This window comes from Plodia interpunctella, chromosome 14, assembly GCF_027563975.2.
Source record: "Plodia interpunctella isolate USDA-ARS_2022_Savannah chromosome 14, ilPloInte3.2, whole genome shotgun sequence".
Lineage (NCBI taxonomy): Eukaryota > Metazoa > Arthropoda > Insecta > Lepidoptera > Pyralidae > Plodia > Plodia interpunctella.
In genome coordinates this window covers 3,622,588-3,640,376 of record NC_071307.1, presented here as the reverse complement: position 1 = coordinate 3,640,376, position 17,789 = coordinate 3,622,588, and the positions used below count along the sequence as shown (strand labels likewise).

Here is a 17,789-nt window from a genome sequence, read left to right as displayed (position 1 = left end):
ATCGTAGTTTGTCTGTGAGAAATGTGACCTGACTTGTAACACAATGTTTGATTTGTGTATGGAATGTAAAAGGTAAACATTTATTTCCCTTTATGGTTTACTTCGAATTTTGTGGCAAGGATTGATATTAAAACCAAAGGTTGAAAGATTGTGTCTAAATCTAATAATTAAACAATATAATACGTATACCTATATCATATGTATTAAAAGACGCCGTTATATACACGACATGCGCTTAGCCTCGAACATAAATATTTTAAAATGTATCTGAATGAGTCTGCAGGACGTGCAATTCATTATCTTTAAATAGATACAATATTTGTGATTAAAATCAAAAATCAAGTTCAAGAGTTCAACAGATGTATTAAACTGATTAGGTACTTTGTAGACAAGACCACAGTCTCTAGTGTTCGTAGCAGTGCTACGAGTGCTACAAAGTCCCGCAACGGCTACAAGCTACGGTGCGCGGTGGCGTAGCTTTTCCATATGAATTAACAATAAAATTAAAATAAATAGGTATTTCATGCTCAAAAATTTTTCTTTCACAGGCATGTCACCTAATCCAAAAATATTCTTACGAAGTTTTCCTTTATAATGGCGCCATCTATAACTTTATATAAGTACTATTAAGTGCTGCCATCTATCTCTTGCATACTGAACTACTGAATACATTTTTTGTGACTATATAAAAGTGCTAAATTTTAATATGGTCGTATCAGTTACGTAATAGTACTTTAGTGGTATTGTAGATGGCAACTTATATAAATTAAAATATTGAAAATTTATTTGCATTGTTTTTCTCTTTCTGTTGTCGGGGGTAGTCACGATAAACTTATAACTCCCGAGGGTTACCCCAGGAGTTATAAGTTTAACGTGACTATATATATATCTGTAGGCATCCTAGCAGTCAAAAGGCCGATTTTGAACAAGTTTTTTTCTTATTTGAAAGAAAATTTAATCGAGCGTGTTAGTACATAGTACTAACACGCACGTTTGTAATGCCGGCTTCACATTTTCGTCGAACAGTTTGCCAAACTTTGAATACTTTCCCATCATTTGGGGTCAGCGCAATGTCTCTTCACTCCATAAGTTTCAATTTGCTGCCATGCTCTGGTCCACTCCTAACTCCTTCATATCCTCCCTCACATAATCCACACCTCTTTCTTGGTCTCCCTCTTCTTGTGTAACCAGTAACCTTCATTGAACCTACGGGATAGTCTAAAGTTTGAACTTTTAACTTACAAAGAACTATTTACTTACAATGAATATAAAATCATTATTCTGTAAATCTTAATATCAAAAACAAATCCTATCAACTTAAAGCGAAGTCATGCATGCTTCCCCCGGCGTCCCCACTGAGTAGAGCAACGCTGTGCGACGCGATGCGTCACAAGTAGAGCAGGCCCGATTACTAGGTACGTGGCGTCCGTCCTTCTCCACTACGTTGACGTCACAGTGTATGGAGTTTTGACGTACGTAACCGCTCATCAATTTCAATACTTATAGAAAACTACGGAGCTCTACATGAATTTAACTAAATTAAAACTCGTTTGATATTTTCGCATCGCGCCGCGTAGCGTTGCCCTGTCGCATTTGTAGCGCAGCTAGGACACCAGGCCAGCGCAAAGCCCATTGTCCCTTTAATGAGTCGCTTCTATTGTTTTTAATAAACCGCTGAGATTAGCCCCGGAGTTCATTAGCAATATAAACCGATTAAGCTAGGGCAAAGAGCACGGTATAGTGTCTTTCTTTTTTCAATAGGACTCTGTGGTCCACTGCGTAGGTACTTGCGTAGCTGAGTACTTATTAAATGAACAGATTGGGAAAACGTTAATTTTGTTATGGCTACATACAATATTGATATGCATAATATCGTTTGCTATACTTTTTTTACTTTGCTATACGTTTGCTATATGACACACGCTTTTTGACTAATTTATTTAAAAATTATTAATTTACGACAAGAATCACGGCTACACACTACGAGAACGTCTAATAAGAATATCTTGAAAATTGTAACTATCTGGCATTATCCAAACCAAAGTTACGAGGGCTCAAAAATATGACGAAACGTTTCGAGAAAAGGTAGGTAGTGCTCTTGCGCTTCGCTTGGCTCATCTTGGCGGGGGCACTCCCGTGCCCCCAGATATGGCGGCTTGTAGCAAATTATTATATGCTATCGACAAGGTAACTAATTTAAAACTGCTGGCATATCCATTGAGATATTTTAGGTACGTTTTTGTGTACATGTTTATGCAAATATTTAGTTCTAAAGTTCTATGTACTAACTTTCATCTCTTTATTAATGAACTAAACAGTGTCACTATGAAAAATTGGTTACGGCCCTAAAGGAAAAAAAATCTAATTAGAATATTATACTCTAACTTTCTCATTAGAAACGGATGGATTAGTTTTAGACAGAAAAGTGATATCATATGTAATTATGGATTAGTTTTAGATAGAAAAGTGATAACATATGTAATTTTATTACCGCCACTTAGGACTACCTGAGGAACTAAATACAATAACGATGCAACGCAATGTGTATGAGTAATCGGATTAAATATCACACACACAGTATCCACACACACACCGAACGAGCCTAGTGAGCCAGGTTTACTCACAGAGGTAGTGTTACTTTTATTTTATACTTTCTAGACGTTGTAAATCATGTTATATACTTTTAAATGGACCAACCATTTAAAATAATATAAAATGATTTATAGAAACGTAGAATGATTTATAGATATTCTATTAGATAATCTAATAAGAAATCTTTCTGGTGCAAAGAATAGCCACAGCAATACAGCGTGGTAACGCGGCTAGTGTTTTAGGCACCGGAGACGCTAAGGAGCGGGTTATAATGTTAACATGGGTTAGATTTCAAATTGTATTTAAGTATTGTAAAAAAAATCTAATAAGAATCAATTAATATTTGATTCTCAAGTATACACATGCGGCGGTAATCGTCTCGATTTGCAAATAATTTGACTATGTTTATGTGCGGTTGACAGGTGCATACTAAAAGTTCCTTCGGTTTACACTTAAAATATTACTCGTTGTTCGCCACGAACTTAGACCTCGCGAACACAATATTTATTTGCAAAATTGTAAATATTTCAAAAACTACTGAACCGATTTTGATGCCCCGCGAACTTAAAAATTCTATTGGAATATCCTACATACCTTATAAATTTCGTATCTGCACATTATTTTACGAAATTTAATTTCATATTGTATTAAGTGTATGTATAGTATACTATTAGTTTATTAAGTGTATGTAATTACTCGTTTATAAACATGTTCCTGGTATTTACAATTAGTGTTTTATGCAAAGTGAATTGCAATGAGCGTGAAATCCGCAATGATTCATTTTCATTTTCGCTAAAATGTAAGTGTACTTTTGATTTTAATTGAAGTTAAAGCATACAATGTATTTAAGCTTATGGTGATAGATATTCTTGACCAATAATAATTATTTCATTTTAAATTAATAGCACCTTTATATTTGGTACTTCCTTTTGAATATGTTAAAAAAACATTTATTTCGCGCACAATTACACAGTAAGTAGTAACACACAATGCAAACATTTCAAAAACCTTAAAAATGCAAGGACAGACAGTAAAATCAAATCAAATCAAATCAAATCATTTATTCAGAAATTTTATTTTATTCACAGGCACTTTTTCATGTCATATTCTAAATTGAATGATGTTTACCAAAGCTATAAACTACTAGCATTTCGGAACGACCACTGCTGAGAAGAAATCTAATATAATGGGAAAGTTAGAAATAAAATGGGAAAGCTACAAGGAGTTGTCTTCCTATTTTACAGTCTGTCTCTTTCTTGTGTAGTAAATGATTAGTTTAAAACAATGTTTGAAAATGGAGCTCTAAAGACTAGACTAGATTAGCCTTCCTTTGAAGCAATTTCTAAAATAATACAAAATCCAAGATATATGCAAATTGGCCTGACTCAGTCATTGTCGTCGGAACATTGCCCATAGTATTCATTCCTTGGACATCGAACAACATTAATTGCTCATCGAAATTGTACGGTCAACAGAAAAAAATACAAAAAGTTGTGGCTTCACACTATCGCCGAATTCGGACCCATTATACCGACGCGAACGCATGAACATTGCTTTATTCACAGCAATGAAGAACCAGAAATGTATACCGAATCCGCTATTTCGGCGAATTATTCCGCGATATCGTGTAGCCAGCATGATAATTTTGCTCAGTTTTCATGTGTATCAGTTAATATCACATGTACATTGTACATATCTACTTAATAATAAAAAGTTTATAAATAAGTAATGTAATTTTTACGTGTTAACGAAGCAGAGGCCAGTGACCGCTCGACAGACGGTCAAATGCATCTAGTTGTGTTTCCATTCAGTTTTCATTCATTAGTTTAGATGTTATCTAAACTAATGAATGAAAATTGAATCCTTAGACTCGTAGACTCTAAACCCAAGCAATATAATACATCAGAAGATGTCGTAGGCATGTTAGATTGTTGAAAACCCAATTTTTTTATACAAAAATTACAATTGTATAATAATTAATCTATGTATAAAAAATGGGAGTGTAATAATAATGAAAACTGTAAGTTTACATAACACTAGTTTGGCTATGAGGAAGAATAATAAACTTCGTTATTTTTGAAGGGTGACACATAGTAAATTTTAGATTCACGTGTTTGATTAGTAAAAAATAGAATTGCATTCATGGTATTCAATACAGCAACACGAATCTTTTTCATTTTAATGTAACATTTCTGCTGTCTGTACTTTTGTTCATGCATGCGTCTGTTTATAAACAATCACACTAGTTAGACGCCGCAATGATTACCGTACGGTAGGGCTTGTTATATCATTGTGTGGTTGCCATAATATTAGGTCGGTGAGCCATTTGTCCAGCTGCCATATATCTATGTAAGGTGCATTTGGGTAATACTGACAGAAATTTATAAGAAATGACTAGAGGTCTATGTTAAGATAAATTATTCGAAATTATATTTACTGTATGTACTCAATAAAATGATGTATTTTAATTTAATTGTGCTAGAATCGTAGCTATGTTAGATTCTTCAAATCAAGCATTTAAATGTCGAATCATATTTCGTGTAAGGGAAATTACGAACTATCTTGGGGATATTATGAAAATAAAGAAAAATGGCGCGAAAAACAATTGAACTTGAAAACTTGATGCTACTGATGTATTCTTGACACTAATGCCTCACGCCCACAATTCGGCCAGGCCAATAAGATGGCTAGATTTATATTGACAACAAGGAAATATCTCTCAGATTTGTAGTTTTTTTTTCGGAATAAACCCATTTTCGGAATTACCAATGCACTTTGGATGTTTGAAATAAATAGTAAATATATACATATTTACTAATTAATTTAAACAAAATCGTTTGCACACAAGATCTCACGGGAATGAGATTCATACAAATACTATCCCAATCCAAATAAAAATTTAAATGCTTAAAGTACTACACTACTACACTAAACCTATATTACGTTTTCACGCTTTATCTACTTAATTGAAATTTTGCATACGTGTACCTAAGATTAAAGGGTAGGAAATACCATACAATATCCCGAAAAAAGTAACATTCACGCGGGTGGAGCTGTGGGCTAACGATAGTAAATTATAAATGCGGCTAACCGTGTGTCAGTTTGTCTTTATGTAATTGTCACTTGGTCGATCTCGAAATGTTTGAGGGCTAAATAATTGAATGCGGGATGGGAGTCGGTCACTCGGCTGGTCGCCGCGATAACGCACCCGTTCTACCTTGTGACTCATAGCACAGATTATACAATAAGTACTTCCACTCTTAGGCACTCCCACTTACTTACTTGCACCTCTTTTAGCATGCCTCAACATTAAACATTAAGAACAGATAATTAAACACAACTTTGATTTAATATGCGGTGGGCCATATTAATATGTTTTTAATTTGTCATCAAAATAATTACGCTTCGTTGGTACAAAACGTTGGAATGGTTTGATAAAATGGACAATAAATTTATTTTATGGAGTTTTCCGTTAAAATATTTTCGCTTTTTTAGACCGCACTGCTAATCGGATACAAATTGAAGTGCGCTAGTTTCAACAAATGCATTTTTATAGGGTGCGCAGAAACGTTGCCCAGTTCGCCTGTAGTACTAAAGCTGATACTTCCTTTGTTATATTGTGCATGCACATTGTACACGTATATTTTTTATGTTAGGTTTTATCAGGGGGACTATGAACTATTTTGTTCTCAGTTGTTCCTCTGTTCTAGTATGTGTATAGCAATTCTAAGTTATACTAATTGTAAAAGCGATAGCAAGTTTGTCTGTAAGTAACAAACAAACTGTCACTTTTATAATTAGCATCGCGTTTTATCTACTCTACCAGTCGGTTCAAAAATGTGCTTATAGCCAGGAGGAAAAATAATATGTATGCAAACAGCATACATATTATTTTTTGAACAGTTAATATAAATGAGTTTCAGTGGGCGAGTGGGTGTAGCCACCGCGACTGCGGTATCCACCGCTCCTTGTACCGCAAAAATCGACAACACTGCGGTTATCGGGTCACTGCCATACAAACTTTAGGTATTTGCGTTTTTAAATGACATAATTGACGCAAATTAATGTTATTGTTGTGGACGCGGTTTAATCTCAGTGGCTGAGGTTAAATAAAGATTAAACACGTGGTCTGGCTTTCAGAATAGTAATATTGTCTATCTCTATCTCTCTCTTATCCTCATGGCCTCTTATCCTCATGACCTAAAATGTAATAGGAATACCCATTACATTTTAGGTCGTGACGTCTCGAGGCCCAGGGGAAAAAAATGTGTAAATTTTCCATATTTGGCTTCCTTCGTGCTTGACGTCAACCGTCATTGGTTATGCTGTTGTCTCTTTTTAGCTTTATAGGTTTTTTATTATTTTTCCACCTCGTCTGACATTGTAGTTAGGGTACATATATTGTTGTTATAGTACACTATATTATCTATTAAATACGTCAATTTTGATAGATTTATAGAAGTTTTGAACACTATGAATTTAATAGAAAATTACCAAAAATACTAAAATGCATTTGCAAAATGTTTATCACTATTTTATTAATTTATTTACTTTATTAAAATTCTAACCATCGAAACCATAATAATAAGTAGTGACAGAAGTTATAATAACAAATGTATTCACAACATGTTCTAACAGGAAACTGATACCCGGAAGTGCACAAGATGTATTATCTTGTGCACTTCCGGTGCAATTTTCTCTCACGCATCGCTTTACTGAAACTCCGACAACATTTATTTTTACAAATTCAGGTGATATATCAACACTGCTCGTTTTTTTTTTTATCAAAAAAATGTGTTATTCTTTTTTCAAATTCTTTTTCTTTTTAAATACGAATGATTCGTGGCTGCATCTTTTTTCAAATACGAGATTATTTTCTATTTATAAATTATATATGGTTAGCAAATAAGTTTTTTTTTTTAAATTACATTTTTGTCAGTAACTTTTATAGTTTTCATGCGCGCGGGACCCTTTCTAAATCTGCGGTTATCAAAGAGATTTTATAGCATTCAATGCAATAAATAAATCACATCATCGAAACTAAATATGTGTATTTTTACTTTGAAAATATCTGCTTCAAAATTCATTTACAAGATTTTACCCGAACATACATACATACATTGCAAGTTAAATAGTAATTAGTAAAAATGTATACGGTTAGCAAAAAAATTCGCATATGACTGCCAGTTACATGACGTCACAGGACGAAGAGCCGAGATTCCGCCGCGTTTTTCGGACGCGCGCGGCCGGCGTCTTCGCGACGTAGGCGGGGCGACACGCCCAGTGCGCCACACGCCCACCTTTCTTGAGTTTTCCTACGATTGATATCTCAGATATATGATTGCTGTTAATTAGTTTTAGTGTTTTTTGAAAACTGTAAACTACGGTCCTCATCTTTATGCAACGATAAGAGTTTTGAACATGAGTTCGAACGTTTGAACAACGCATTCTGCAGTAGGTACTGATTTCTTAGTAATATTGGTTTATGTATATGATCTATCATTTTAAAATAGTTTAAGTATAATTAGCGAATGCATCATAAAACTTTACCAAAAGTTTTCAAATTTCATTAGGCGAATAGATTACAAACACATTTCACATCTCTATCCGCTTCAACGATAATGGGCAACAAGGAGATACGCAACGTTTCAAAATGAAAAAGCTCATAATATTTCCCTTTCAACAATGGAACTAAACAAAAATATTTAATGATACAAAACTTGCGTGCGTCTCGCTCGCACGGTGCCGTGTCGACATGCGAGCGAGCAAGAGGAAAATGAGGTACATTTTCCCGACAAATGAAGCGTGGCCAAACCGCAGATTGACCGCAGAGAATGGAGGCAGCGAGTGACAGAATGGCGGCGGTTCAGTAGTAGAGAGTCGCGCGGGCAGGCAACACGTGCGCAGCCTCCGACGACCGCTGAGTCATCCGGCGCGGACGCGGTAATACCTGTGACGAGCCGGACAACGGCTCGGGGACTTACGCCACAAGACAACTCCGAACCGGCGGCGTTGACGCAACGCGCGGGAAATATCTGAATTAATTAACGCTCAGCTGATGTTGACAGCGGCTGAGATGGTGACCTCCGACATACGCCGCTTCTGAGAAAACAACCGGAACTATTAATCTGGATGCCTGCGCACAATTCGGACAGTTTCGCGCTAAACTTTACCGTGACTCATCTAAAATGTCGAAAGTTAAGTTGAAGTTATTCTTCAAGGTTTAAGTTTAAAACAAGAAAGGAATTTTACAAATAGACTCTATTCTAGAATGCATAAATAGACGTTTATATGTGTGCTAATCGTTTATTTATTAACGTTGTTGTTGTGAATGAATGATCAGTATTAGTTTGTAAGTTGAACTTGCAACATCAAAAACTTTTAATATAAGACAATTGTTAATTAATATTGATGAGACTGAATCAAATAAGTATCCAAAGATCTCAATAAAATAAGTACTTAAATTAAAATATTGAACAAATAAGTCAAAGACTAATAGAATAGTTTTGGAAGAGTGCCAAGAAAAAAAAATTCAAATTGGGACTGAATAGTTTTCGAACCAGACTACAGTGTATCTCTAGGACTATATAGTGAGTGGTATCTGAGTGAAGCTCGTGTGATGTTGTGACCATGCATCTGCCGTACGAGTCGCGGGGGCGGCGCCGGCGCGAGATGGAGCTGGAGCCCTGGTGGATGCAGAACATCATCGAGGAGACCAGAGCGGAGCACCCGGACCTAGGTATGGTATTCACAAATAAATAATTTCCGTCTGCGCGGACGAATATAAGGTCCTCAGGTCAAGATCTTGAAAGTCTTTCCAGACCTTCAGGATTATTTTTTATTTACCAAGACATACTTTATCTATATACAAACGAAAATTTAAAAAGACCTCTTACTAAAGCTAGTGATTAATCAAATCTACAAGTAATAAATAAATAGAAATAGACTTCGTTCTAAATCGATATACTGTCACAATTTAAGCCAGTGTATTCTAATACTAATTAATTAACTAATTAGAAGTCATTATAATTACAATGTTTATTGAAACTTCGACCGCCGCCGGTATGACGGGTGCTGGCAACATCAACGGCTTATATTGCCGTCAATGTCAATGGACAACTGTTGTCCCAACAATAGATGGGTTTTCCAGTATTGTAGTGTAGCTAGTATTTTCCCAGTTTATTCCCAAAAAATATCCGGCGCAATCCCGTCCGCTATCTACTAGAGTTTCACTAGAGGTATATCTTTTTGTGAAGAAATTATGGGACTTGCAACTGTTCTGCTATCGCTGGGAAGATATAACACCACTTCAAAAATACGTCTTTCTTAAAAGAAATAAAACTATTTAATTTAATGTAGAAATATAGACTTTCATTATCAGTACCAAGTTTGCTTCTATATTATTTTACCTATCCTTGTTTCTACAAGTAATTCCTTCAAGTTGTTTCTTTAGCAAGAAGACAAGATGCGTGTGATCCAGAGAATACTAGCACTGCATATCTTACCGTGAATGTCATACATGGCTACTAAGAGATACATATCCTTAATAACTGTTAGACAAAAACAGCTTTCCCAGGGACGGTTGACGTCTGGTGGCTGCCGGTTGTAAAATCATAGCCAAATAATGAAATCCTATTTTTAATTTTTTACGCTAACACTGGGTTTTATGGCGTCACAGCTCCGAATGTGACCGGATACACGTGTAAAAGAGAGAGAGATAGAAAGAGGAAAAGTTGATAAGCGTAGATAAAATCAGTCCAAAGTAAAAGACTTCAACGCGGCGTCAAGGATGTTCTTATGCATTGAGATGCCAAGTAGCAATGTTTATTGGTTTTATTACGCCAACTTTGGCAAAGACCTTCTTATATCTACATACTTATACAACATTATTTTCTCACTAAATACATTCACACTGTATGAAAAAAATATACTTGTATCGAATGAAAAATAAGCCTAAAAGTTCAATTATGCTAACTCAATTTCCCATTCCATCCATCCATAAGAAAAAAAATTTTTCGTTTATTTCTCACTTTTATTTATTCATTTAATAATGTAACTTATTTGCTTTGAATAAGTTACTTACATATAGTTATCAATCTTTCGAAAAAAAAAACAAAACCTTATTCTCGAATTGTTAGATCCGCGAACACATTAATTGCATTTGCAGTACATTGCGTCAAATTAAGTGGAAGCTAGAAATCCAACGTTGGTCGCGGCGCAGTGAAAAGCACTCACGGTAATGATGTCGTTCAGCTAATTAGGTCAGGGACTGTTCGTAATTGCAGGTGCAAGTATTTATGCACTAAAGCTTAGTTAATAACAATATCTTTCATTCACTTTTGTAAGAAATAACAAATATCAATTTATTATAACTGCCATATAAATAAATCCGGCCAAGTCCGCAAGTCGCGATTTGAACAACTGATGGTAATGAAAAAGGATGACGACAACAGAAATTGAGTAGTCTTCAGGACTAACATATTAGGCTTTAGGTGTTAGCCCGGTTTTTTTATATCTACATACAACATTTGTAAGATAATTTTAAACGTACGTAAATAATACATGTATATTCGAATAAAAAATATGTCTAAATATTTTTTTAGATCTTCAGGACTAACATAGGCCTCGCGCATATGTCACGTGCAAACCAAACCTAGAAAGCACTCTGGTAATGACTTCGCTCAATAGCGGCTAATGAGGGCCGGCTTCGATAAAATTACTACCTGTTTATTTGCTACCATTGTTTATTATACAATATACACATCTGTTTAGTGGAGGTATTTTTAGTTTAAGCAACTTACTTCAGAGCCATGCCTCATTGCTCAGTCGCGCTCCGTCATTTTAACATCCGTTGACAGACAACGCATAAATTGAACGGGGCATGGTACTTTGTACTATACTCATATACCAATTCATATTAAAAATATACCGAAAATTTTAATTAATACATTATTACGTCTTTATCTCTCACGGGAAAGATAGAGCCAAAAGCCGCAATTTGAAGTCCTTGTCTAGTTGAACGACAATTAACATGTTTAATGGTAAATGGGATTCTGAAAGACCACAATTTACAGTGTTTTCCTTTTATTGACTTTTACAATATGCGCGATGGGAGAAGTAGCTGGCACATTCTATGTTTCTCTCTAAGACCAGCATTATAAAAAAAATAGTGAAAACAAAACTGTAGACTTAAATAATTCTACTGTAAATAGTCAAAGGAGTATGGACAATTTTTGGGAAAGTAAAAATTGCTGATATTTTTCCTTGCACAGCCCATGCCACAATCTGCGGCATCATCAGTGACCCAATAATTATGAACGGCTGCGGTCGATAGGTCCAAAATTCGAATCCTATTCGTACATACTTACAAGTTTACAGTACAAACTGACTAATATATGAAACTTTTATACCATCACCTCTGGTTTTGAGTCACAGTTATTTATTAATTTACTTAATATAGTAGGTAAAATGTAAAAAAAGATACATGTAAATATCAGTATTGTAAATACAAAAAATAATAAGTTGGGTATACAGAGTTCGAGTATCTGTGGTTGGGTGGGATGATAAATACATAAATATAAAAAATAAAACAGGCATTTTCAAATTGAATAATGTAAATATTTAAAATTATATTATGTGTCAAAACAGTTTTAGGTTTTTCCCGTATAAATTGGTAACAGTTTCCTGCATAAAATTATCTACGTAAATATAGCACGTTAAACGGCCTATTTATTTTACATGTATTATGTAAAATAATTATGTGGTTTCTATATTTTGACAAAATAGGTAGATTTAATTAATTTATAATATAGATAGATTTTTAATATTGGAGAAAGCAACTGTTATTCAAGAATTTTCCAAACACCGGTAACATCGCCTGTGATAATTTCAACCGTCTAAGTTTCGCGGTTCATGAGTATGTCGATAGACGCACAGACGGACAGCGTAGTCTTAGTATTAATAGGATACCGCTTCACCATTTGCGTGTGGAGCCTATAAAAACGAAATAAATGACACTTTTTTGAAAAACTACAAATTAATAAATTCAGAAGAGCGATGCACTTTTAGCACCTTTAGATAAATCGATCGCCACGAACCACCGCCTGCCTGTGGCCACATGGACCCTTCATCTCAACCACACTCTAGCCCAGTGCAGTAATTTGTTCAGAGTTGCTTCCGTAAATAGAGAAACCACAGTTACTCTATTAATGTTTTTTATAACCCGACCCGTTACATGCTGGTTAAAAATCTCGGGCCGTGTGTAACCGCATCTCAATTTGCCGGGGTTACATCGGTCAATGGCTTATTAGCAATTTAGCACCCACTAAACTACAAATCATAAATATTTCCTGATTAAGTGAATATAGTAATTTTAATGTTGGACAGTAAATTTTGCGTGCGTGGAAAAAATGTTGGGACGCGCTCTATGGCTCTGAGAAAGATGCGCTCAGATGAGAGATAAAGATACTTTAGTTAATATTTAAACTCAAGCTTTTATATTTAAATTATTTATAAACCAAACAACCTTACACATAATTATATGTACTTTAAACAAAATACTGGTTGACTGGAAGAAATCCCTTCTTGGGATTAGTCCGCATTGTATATTTATCTTCTTATTGTGTATGTATTTTTATGGTGTATATTGGTACAAAATAATACAAACAAACAACTTTTTACAGTTGGCCCATATATAAAGTAGAAACAACGTAATTGTTAAATTTTGTGCCGGGTATCGGCTTGTTATGTTCTATTCTTTACAACGCACTATGCCGATTTTTCCATTGCCACGGTTATTATTCTATGTAATTTCCCTCGTTTCTTAACGTTTACTTAACTACGTGCAACTACATATATTAACAGGACAACACGAACCATTTTTACTCAATGTAGCTGATGTTTCAGCGATCTTACAGTCGCCGTGGTCGCAGCCAAAGCAACCGCAAATACTCCAAATATTTCCTGTGTGATGTTGTGGTTGCTAATGTAATTATATGTTCTAAGCGCGACAGTTTGAAAACCACTACTGTTTAATACTTGTTAATTATCTTGTTCCAGTACCAACCGGCAGTCCGGACTACATGTGTTCGATGCTGCCTCAACACTGGCGGTCAAACAAGACTTTGCCAGGCGGGTTCAAGGTGGTAGCCCTAGGAGAGGTGGGCGACGGTACCACAGTCACCGTAATGGCCGGCAACGACGAAAACTGCTGCGCTGAGCTGAGGAACAACTCGGCCGTGATGAAGAATAGGGTTGCCAAGTTCAACGATTTGAGGTTCGTCGGCAGAAGTGGGAGAGGTAAGTACATGAACACACTTGAAATATTTATACAGATGTTTTTTTTTCATGCTTCTGAGAAAGTAAACAGTTCATAGGTATTATAAAAAAATAATATACTCTCTAAGACATGTACGCTAAGCTGCAGACAAAGCTTTATTAAACTGCAGATCTTATATACGAGTACCACTACTGCTAAAAAAAGAAATATTAAATATATTAAATAAATATATTAGGACAAATTCATGCCAAATCCTTGAGCCCTCTTAGTTCCGAAGCAATCTTGCCATTCTTTTAAATTTATTTTTCTTCTCTGCAGCCGATACTCAAAAAGTGGCTAATTAGACCGGCAAGGAAACAAAAATATTTAGAAGCTCTTTATTACGGAAAACTTTTGGAAAATCACAACAACACGATTTAGTCAAAACCACACTATGAAATAACATTAATTAACTGCTAGATAGGCCTAACCGTCGATCTAATCCAAGCCGCGGCAAATAATCGGCATTAATCAAACAGAGAGACGTAAAATCGGTAACTTAGTTATTGCACGCAAATCATGCACGCGCGGCAGATTAACCGATTATATACCTGCAGGAGTACTGTCGACAACACATCAATCTGAGCGTTGAAATTTGCCGAAATTATCACCACATAGAGGTCCATGTAGTTTACCTTGACATGCGGTTGACTGTACCTGTTTATTGGAACACATAATGCACTTAAACAAGGACATCTTGTATTATTTTTACCTACCTACTTACTAAATATAATATTATGATTAATTGCTATGTGTGAAGTTAATCCTTACTAATATTGTATTATTGGTTCTTAACTGCATAAATGTTCCTCTATTACACCTCAATTTGCTCGAATATGATGCCCGAAATTCCCATATGATTTTGTCATAAATACGCTAAGTTACATCTAATAACCTAATGGAAGGTAAGATTAATACAACGTATGTGAAATACACATTTTTTATACTACTTAATACTTACGGCAAAAATGTTTGAATATCAATTCACGACATTATGTTGAATATAGAATATGATTGCGCCTACTTGAGTAGTGGACATTTACGTTGGGAATCACCCGTATTAATCAGAAATAATTTGCACAGCAATATTATATAATACGGAAATACTATTTGCTAATAAGCTGAGTCATCTCAATACATTGCGCGCGAGCCGAGAAGACCCATAGAATAATTGATATGCAGACCCAGCAGAGCACGCGTACTACAAAAAAGACATATGACGCTAATTCTAACAGTTGGTAGTTAATGTTTTTGACTTTATTTTGTTCGATAAAATGTATATCTATTTCATTTTAAAGAACAATACTGGTAGATTATCCCTCTTCAACCTATTTCATTAAAAAAATGTATTGCCTCGTATTTTAAATGTAAATTGATTGTAATTACTAAACATGTTTAACTAAAATAATATAATACTTTTTTTATATAAATAACATGGAAAATATATAATTTATTTACTTTGTTTACCTGCTTACGGTTCACTGTTGTCAATATCAAATATCTATATGTAGACGAGAATTACTTTTGGTTTTCTCTTAAATTCTTCTTCTTAAAAATATAAACACGAGTACCTTTATGATCTGCAAATAACTGGTTTTTATCTAGATAATTAGACATTTATTATATGTAATATCATTTACCCTTGATCACGCGTGCTCTATGTTGGCACTATTGACTTAGATGACTCTATGGCAAAGAGAGATCAATACAAACCGTTTTTTTGCGTATATCCCGCAATCTCGAGTCATTGTATACTAACACGGGTAAACCGGACGCGGCAATTATCGGAAATAACCGTTTTTTAACTTGACGCCACTAGAACTCATAGATCAACATAAAAAAAAACTGGATAACTTGGTATTATAATTAAATATTTGATTAATCATACATAGTCATGGTTTTATTTTTACAATATTTTATTTTGTTTGTTTATATGTAATCAAATCTTGCAAGTTAAATTTCATTTTCCTCAGTCCACAGTCCTACAGAGCTTAAATTTACCACATCATCGCTTCAATTTCTATGATATTATTACTACGATAGGCTTGACCTAGTGCACCCAGGAACCGTTGAATGCAATAAGTTCTCCCGACGACAATAAAATATTGTGGCAAAAATTTCATTTATATAAAATACTTATATGTACTTTAATACATTTTTATATTTAAAGACATCAAGGAGAAGCGTAGTGCTAAAATTTTACAAGTTCATTTGTGCGTGCCATCAAATGTACCGATCAAATGTTTTTTTTTTTTTCAATAATATTTTTACCTTGTTTTTCATATTATAGACGGAAATAAAAAAATATCTCTAATGAAAGAATGTAAACGGTCGTGCGATTAAGGCCTCGTTCATTGCATACCTCCCCTTCCCCGTAATAAACAAAATAATAGTTTGCGGTGAGCAAAAGTTTCTAACTCACGAACGTAGAATCGTTTGTGGAGTGATGCTCGTGTCGCCGGATTAAATGCCATTTGTGAAGAATTGATCGCTTTCTGACTTTTATGCGAAGAAATATACAAAACGAAGGAAACGTCCAATCTTTTACTGTTTTATCCTGTGGTTAAATAATTTCAATATCCATCCATCCATACTATAATATTATAAAGACGAAAGTCTGTCTGTAACGCTTTCGCGGTAAAACTGTTGAATTTGTGATGAAATTTGGAATAGACATAAATGACCCGAGGTCAAATATGCCTACCTGGGAGGGGCTGCGAGCAGCAGCTAATATTCTATATAGGAATCGTGGAAAGGGCTATACCCGCAACGCTTTACAGACTTCACAAAACGCTCGTACAACCTCGATAATATATCATAACTTTTCACCTAAACAATAAACTGAATGCGAAAATCTCATTTGAAAATCGCTTTCACGACAGCATATCAGACAAGTCGGATTTTAATTTCCAAACCGCAGGAGGCCGTAAACGACGTTCGCACTTTACAGTTCCATTGTGTCGAGGTGCGCCGGCGCAGCCATTACTAGCCCACATGTATTGTGCTATAAAATCTTGGAGATCGTTTCTCCAGTGGTCATCTTGTCTTAGAAGGTACCATTCTCATGAAGTTTGGCACGTCAGCGACCGGCCAGATGTTCTAGAAACCAATTCATACTTTAAAGAAATACTTATCTTATAAGTTAGTAACTTACTTAAGGAAGAATGTACTCTTATATGATCTGTAAAAAATAATGAACTGTCATATAATCCAATACATTATTTGTCACATTGTAAATTAGCTATTTCTTATTCTTGTATTTGTATTCTTGAATGTAAAGTATTCAAGTAACTAAGTAGTTTTGTTTGAAAGAATAATAGGCTCACAAAATCTTGCAGTTTGAAACTTTCATCCCTTCTTCCTCTGGCAATCCAACAACGTACCTACGTTTGAAAATAAATTTCCTGTCGTACGAACAACCTGTGGATCAACTTCCTATGACAGTATTCCCGATCCGATACGACATTGGAACCTTAAAGAATAGAGTCTGTGACAAAAGACCGGCAATGCCTTATGATGTCCCTAGTTATGCAGTTAGGCAATTAAATCAGTTACCTTCGTGAGATTGCTTTCTTGGCGCCCTATTCTAATGGAAAAATAGTAAAATGTCCAAATACTCATACGGTCACAAAATTAAGCCCAACAACCAGTATCATTAATTTTAAATCAGCAGCAATAAATCAATTATGATACTATGCAGAGTTGCTTATTTATTATTAATAGGTCCGCTTATTAATCGCTACCTATTGCAACTGGTTTATTTATTCGATCAACTAATTTGGCATCAATACCATTGTTATCTATTAGTGTTGGATAAAATGCGTATTAATTTCGTAAAAAATAATATGTAATGACTCAGGTTCAGCCTTGGTTTCTAATT

The 17,789-nt window shown here is 34.9% G+C and overlaps 1 protein-coding gene across 1 annotated transcript in view; it reads left to right on the top strand.

The window, feature by feature from the left end:
* Positions 1–8,457: 8,457 nt before the first annotated feature.
* LOC128675531 (runt-related transcription factor 3-like) overlaps positions 8,458–17,789 on the top strand; it is a 33,385-nt gene continuing 24,053 nt past the window's right edge. Inside the window, exons 1-2 of the mRNA XM_053754998.2 lie at positions 8,458–9,331; positions 13,651–13,890. Coding sequence (XP_053610973.1) covers positions 9,223–9,331; positions 13,651–13,890 — 349 coding nt within the window. The 5' untranslated portion in view covers positions 8,458–9,222. The remainder of the gene's footprint in view (positions 9,332–13,650; positions 13,891–17,789) is intronic.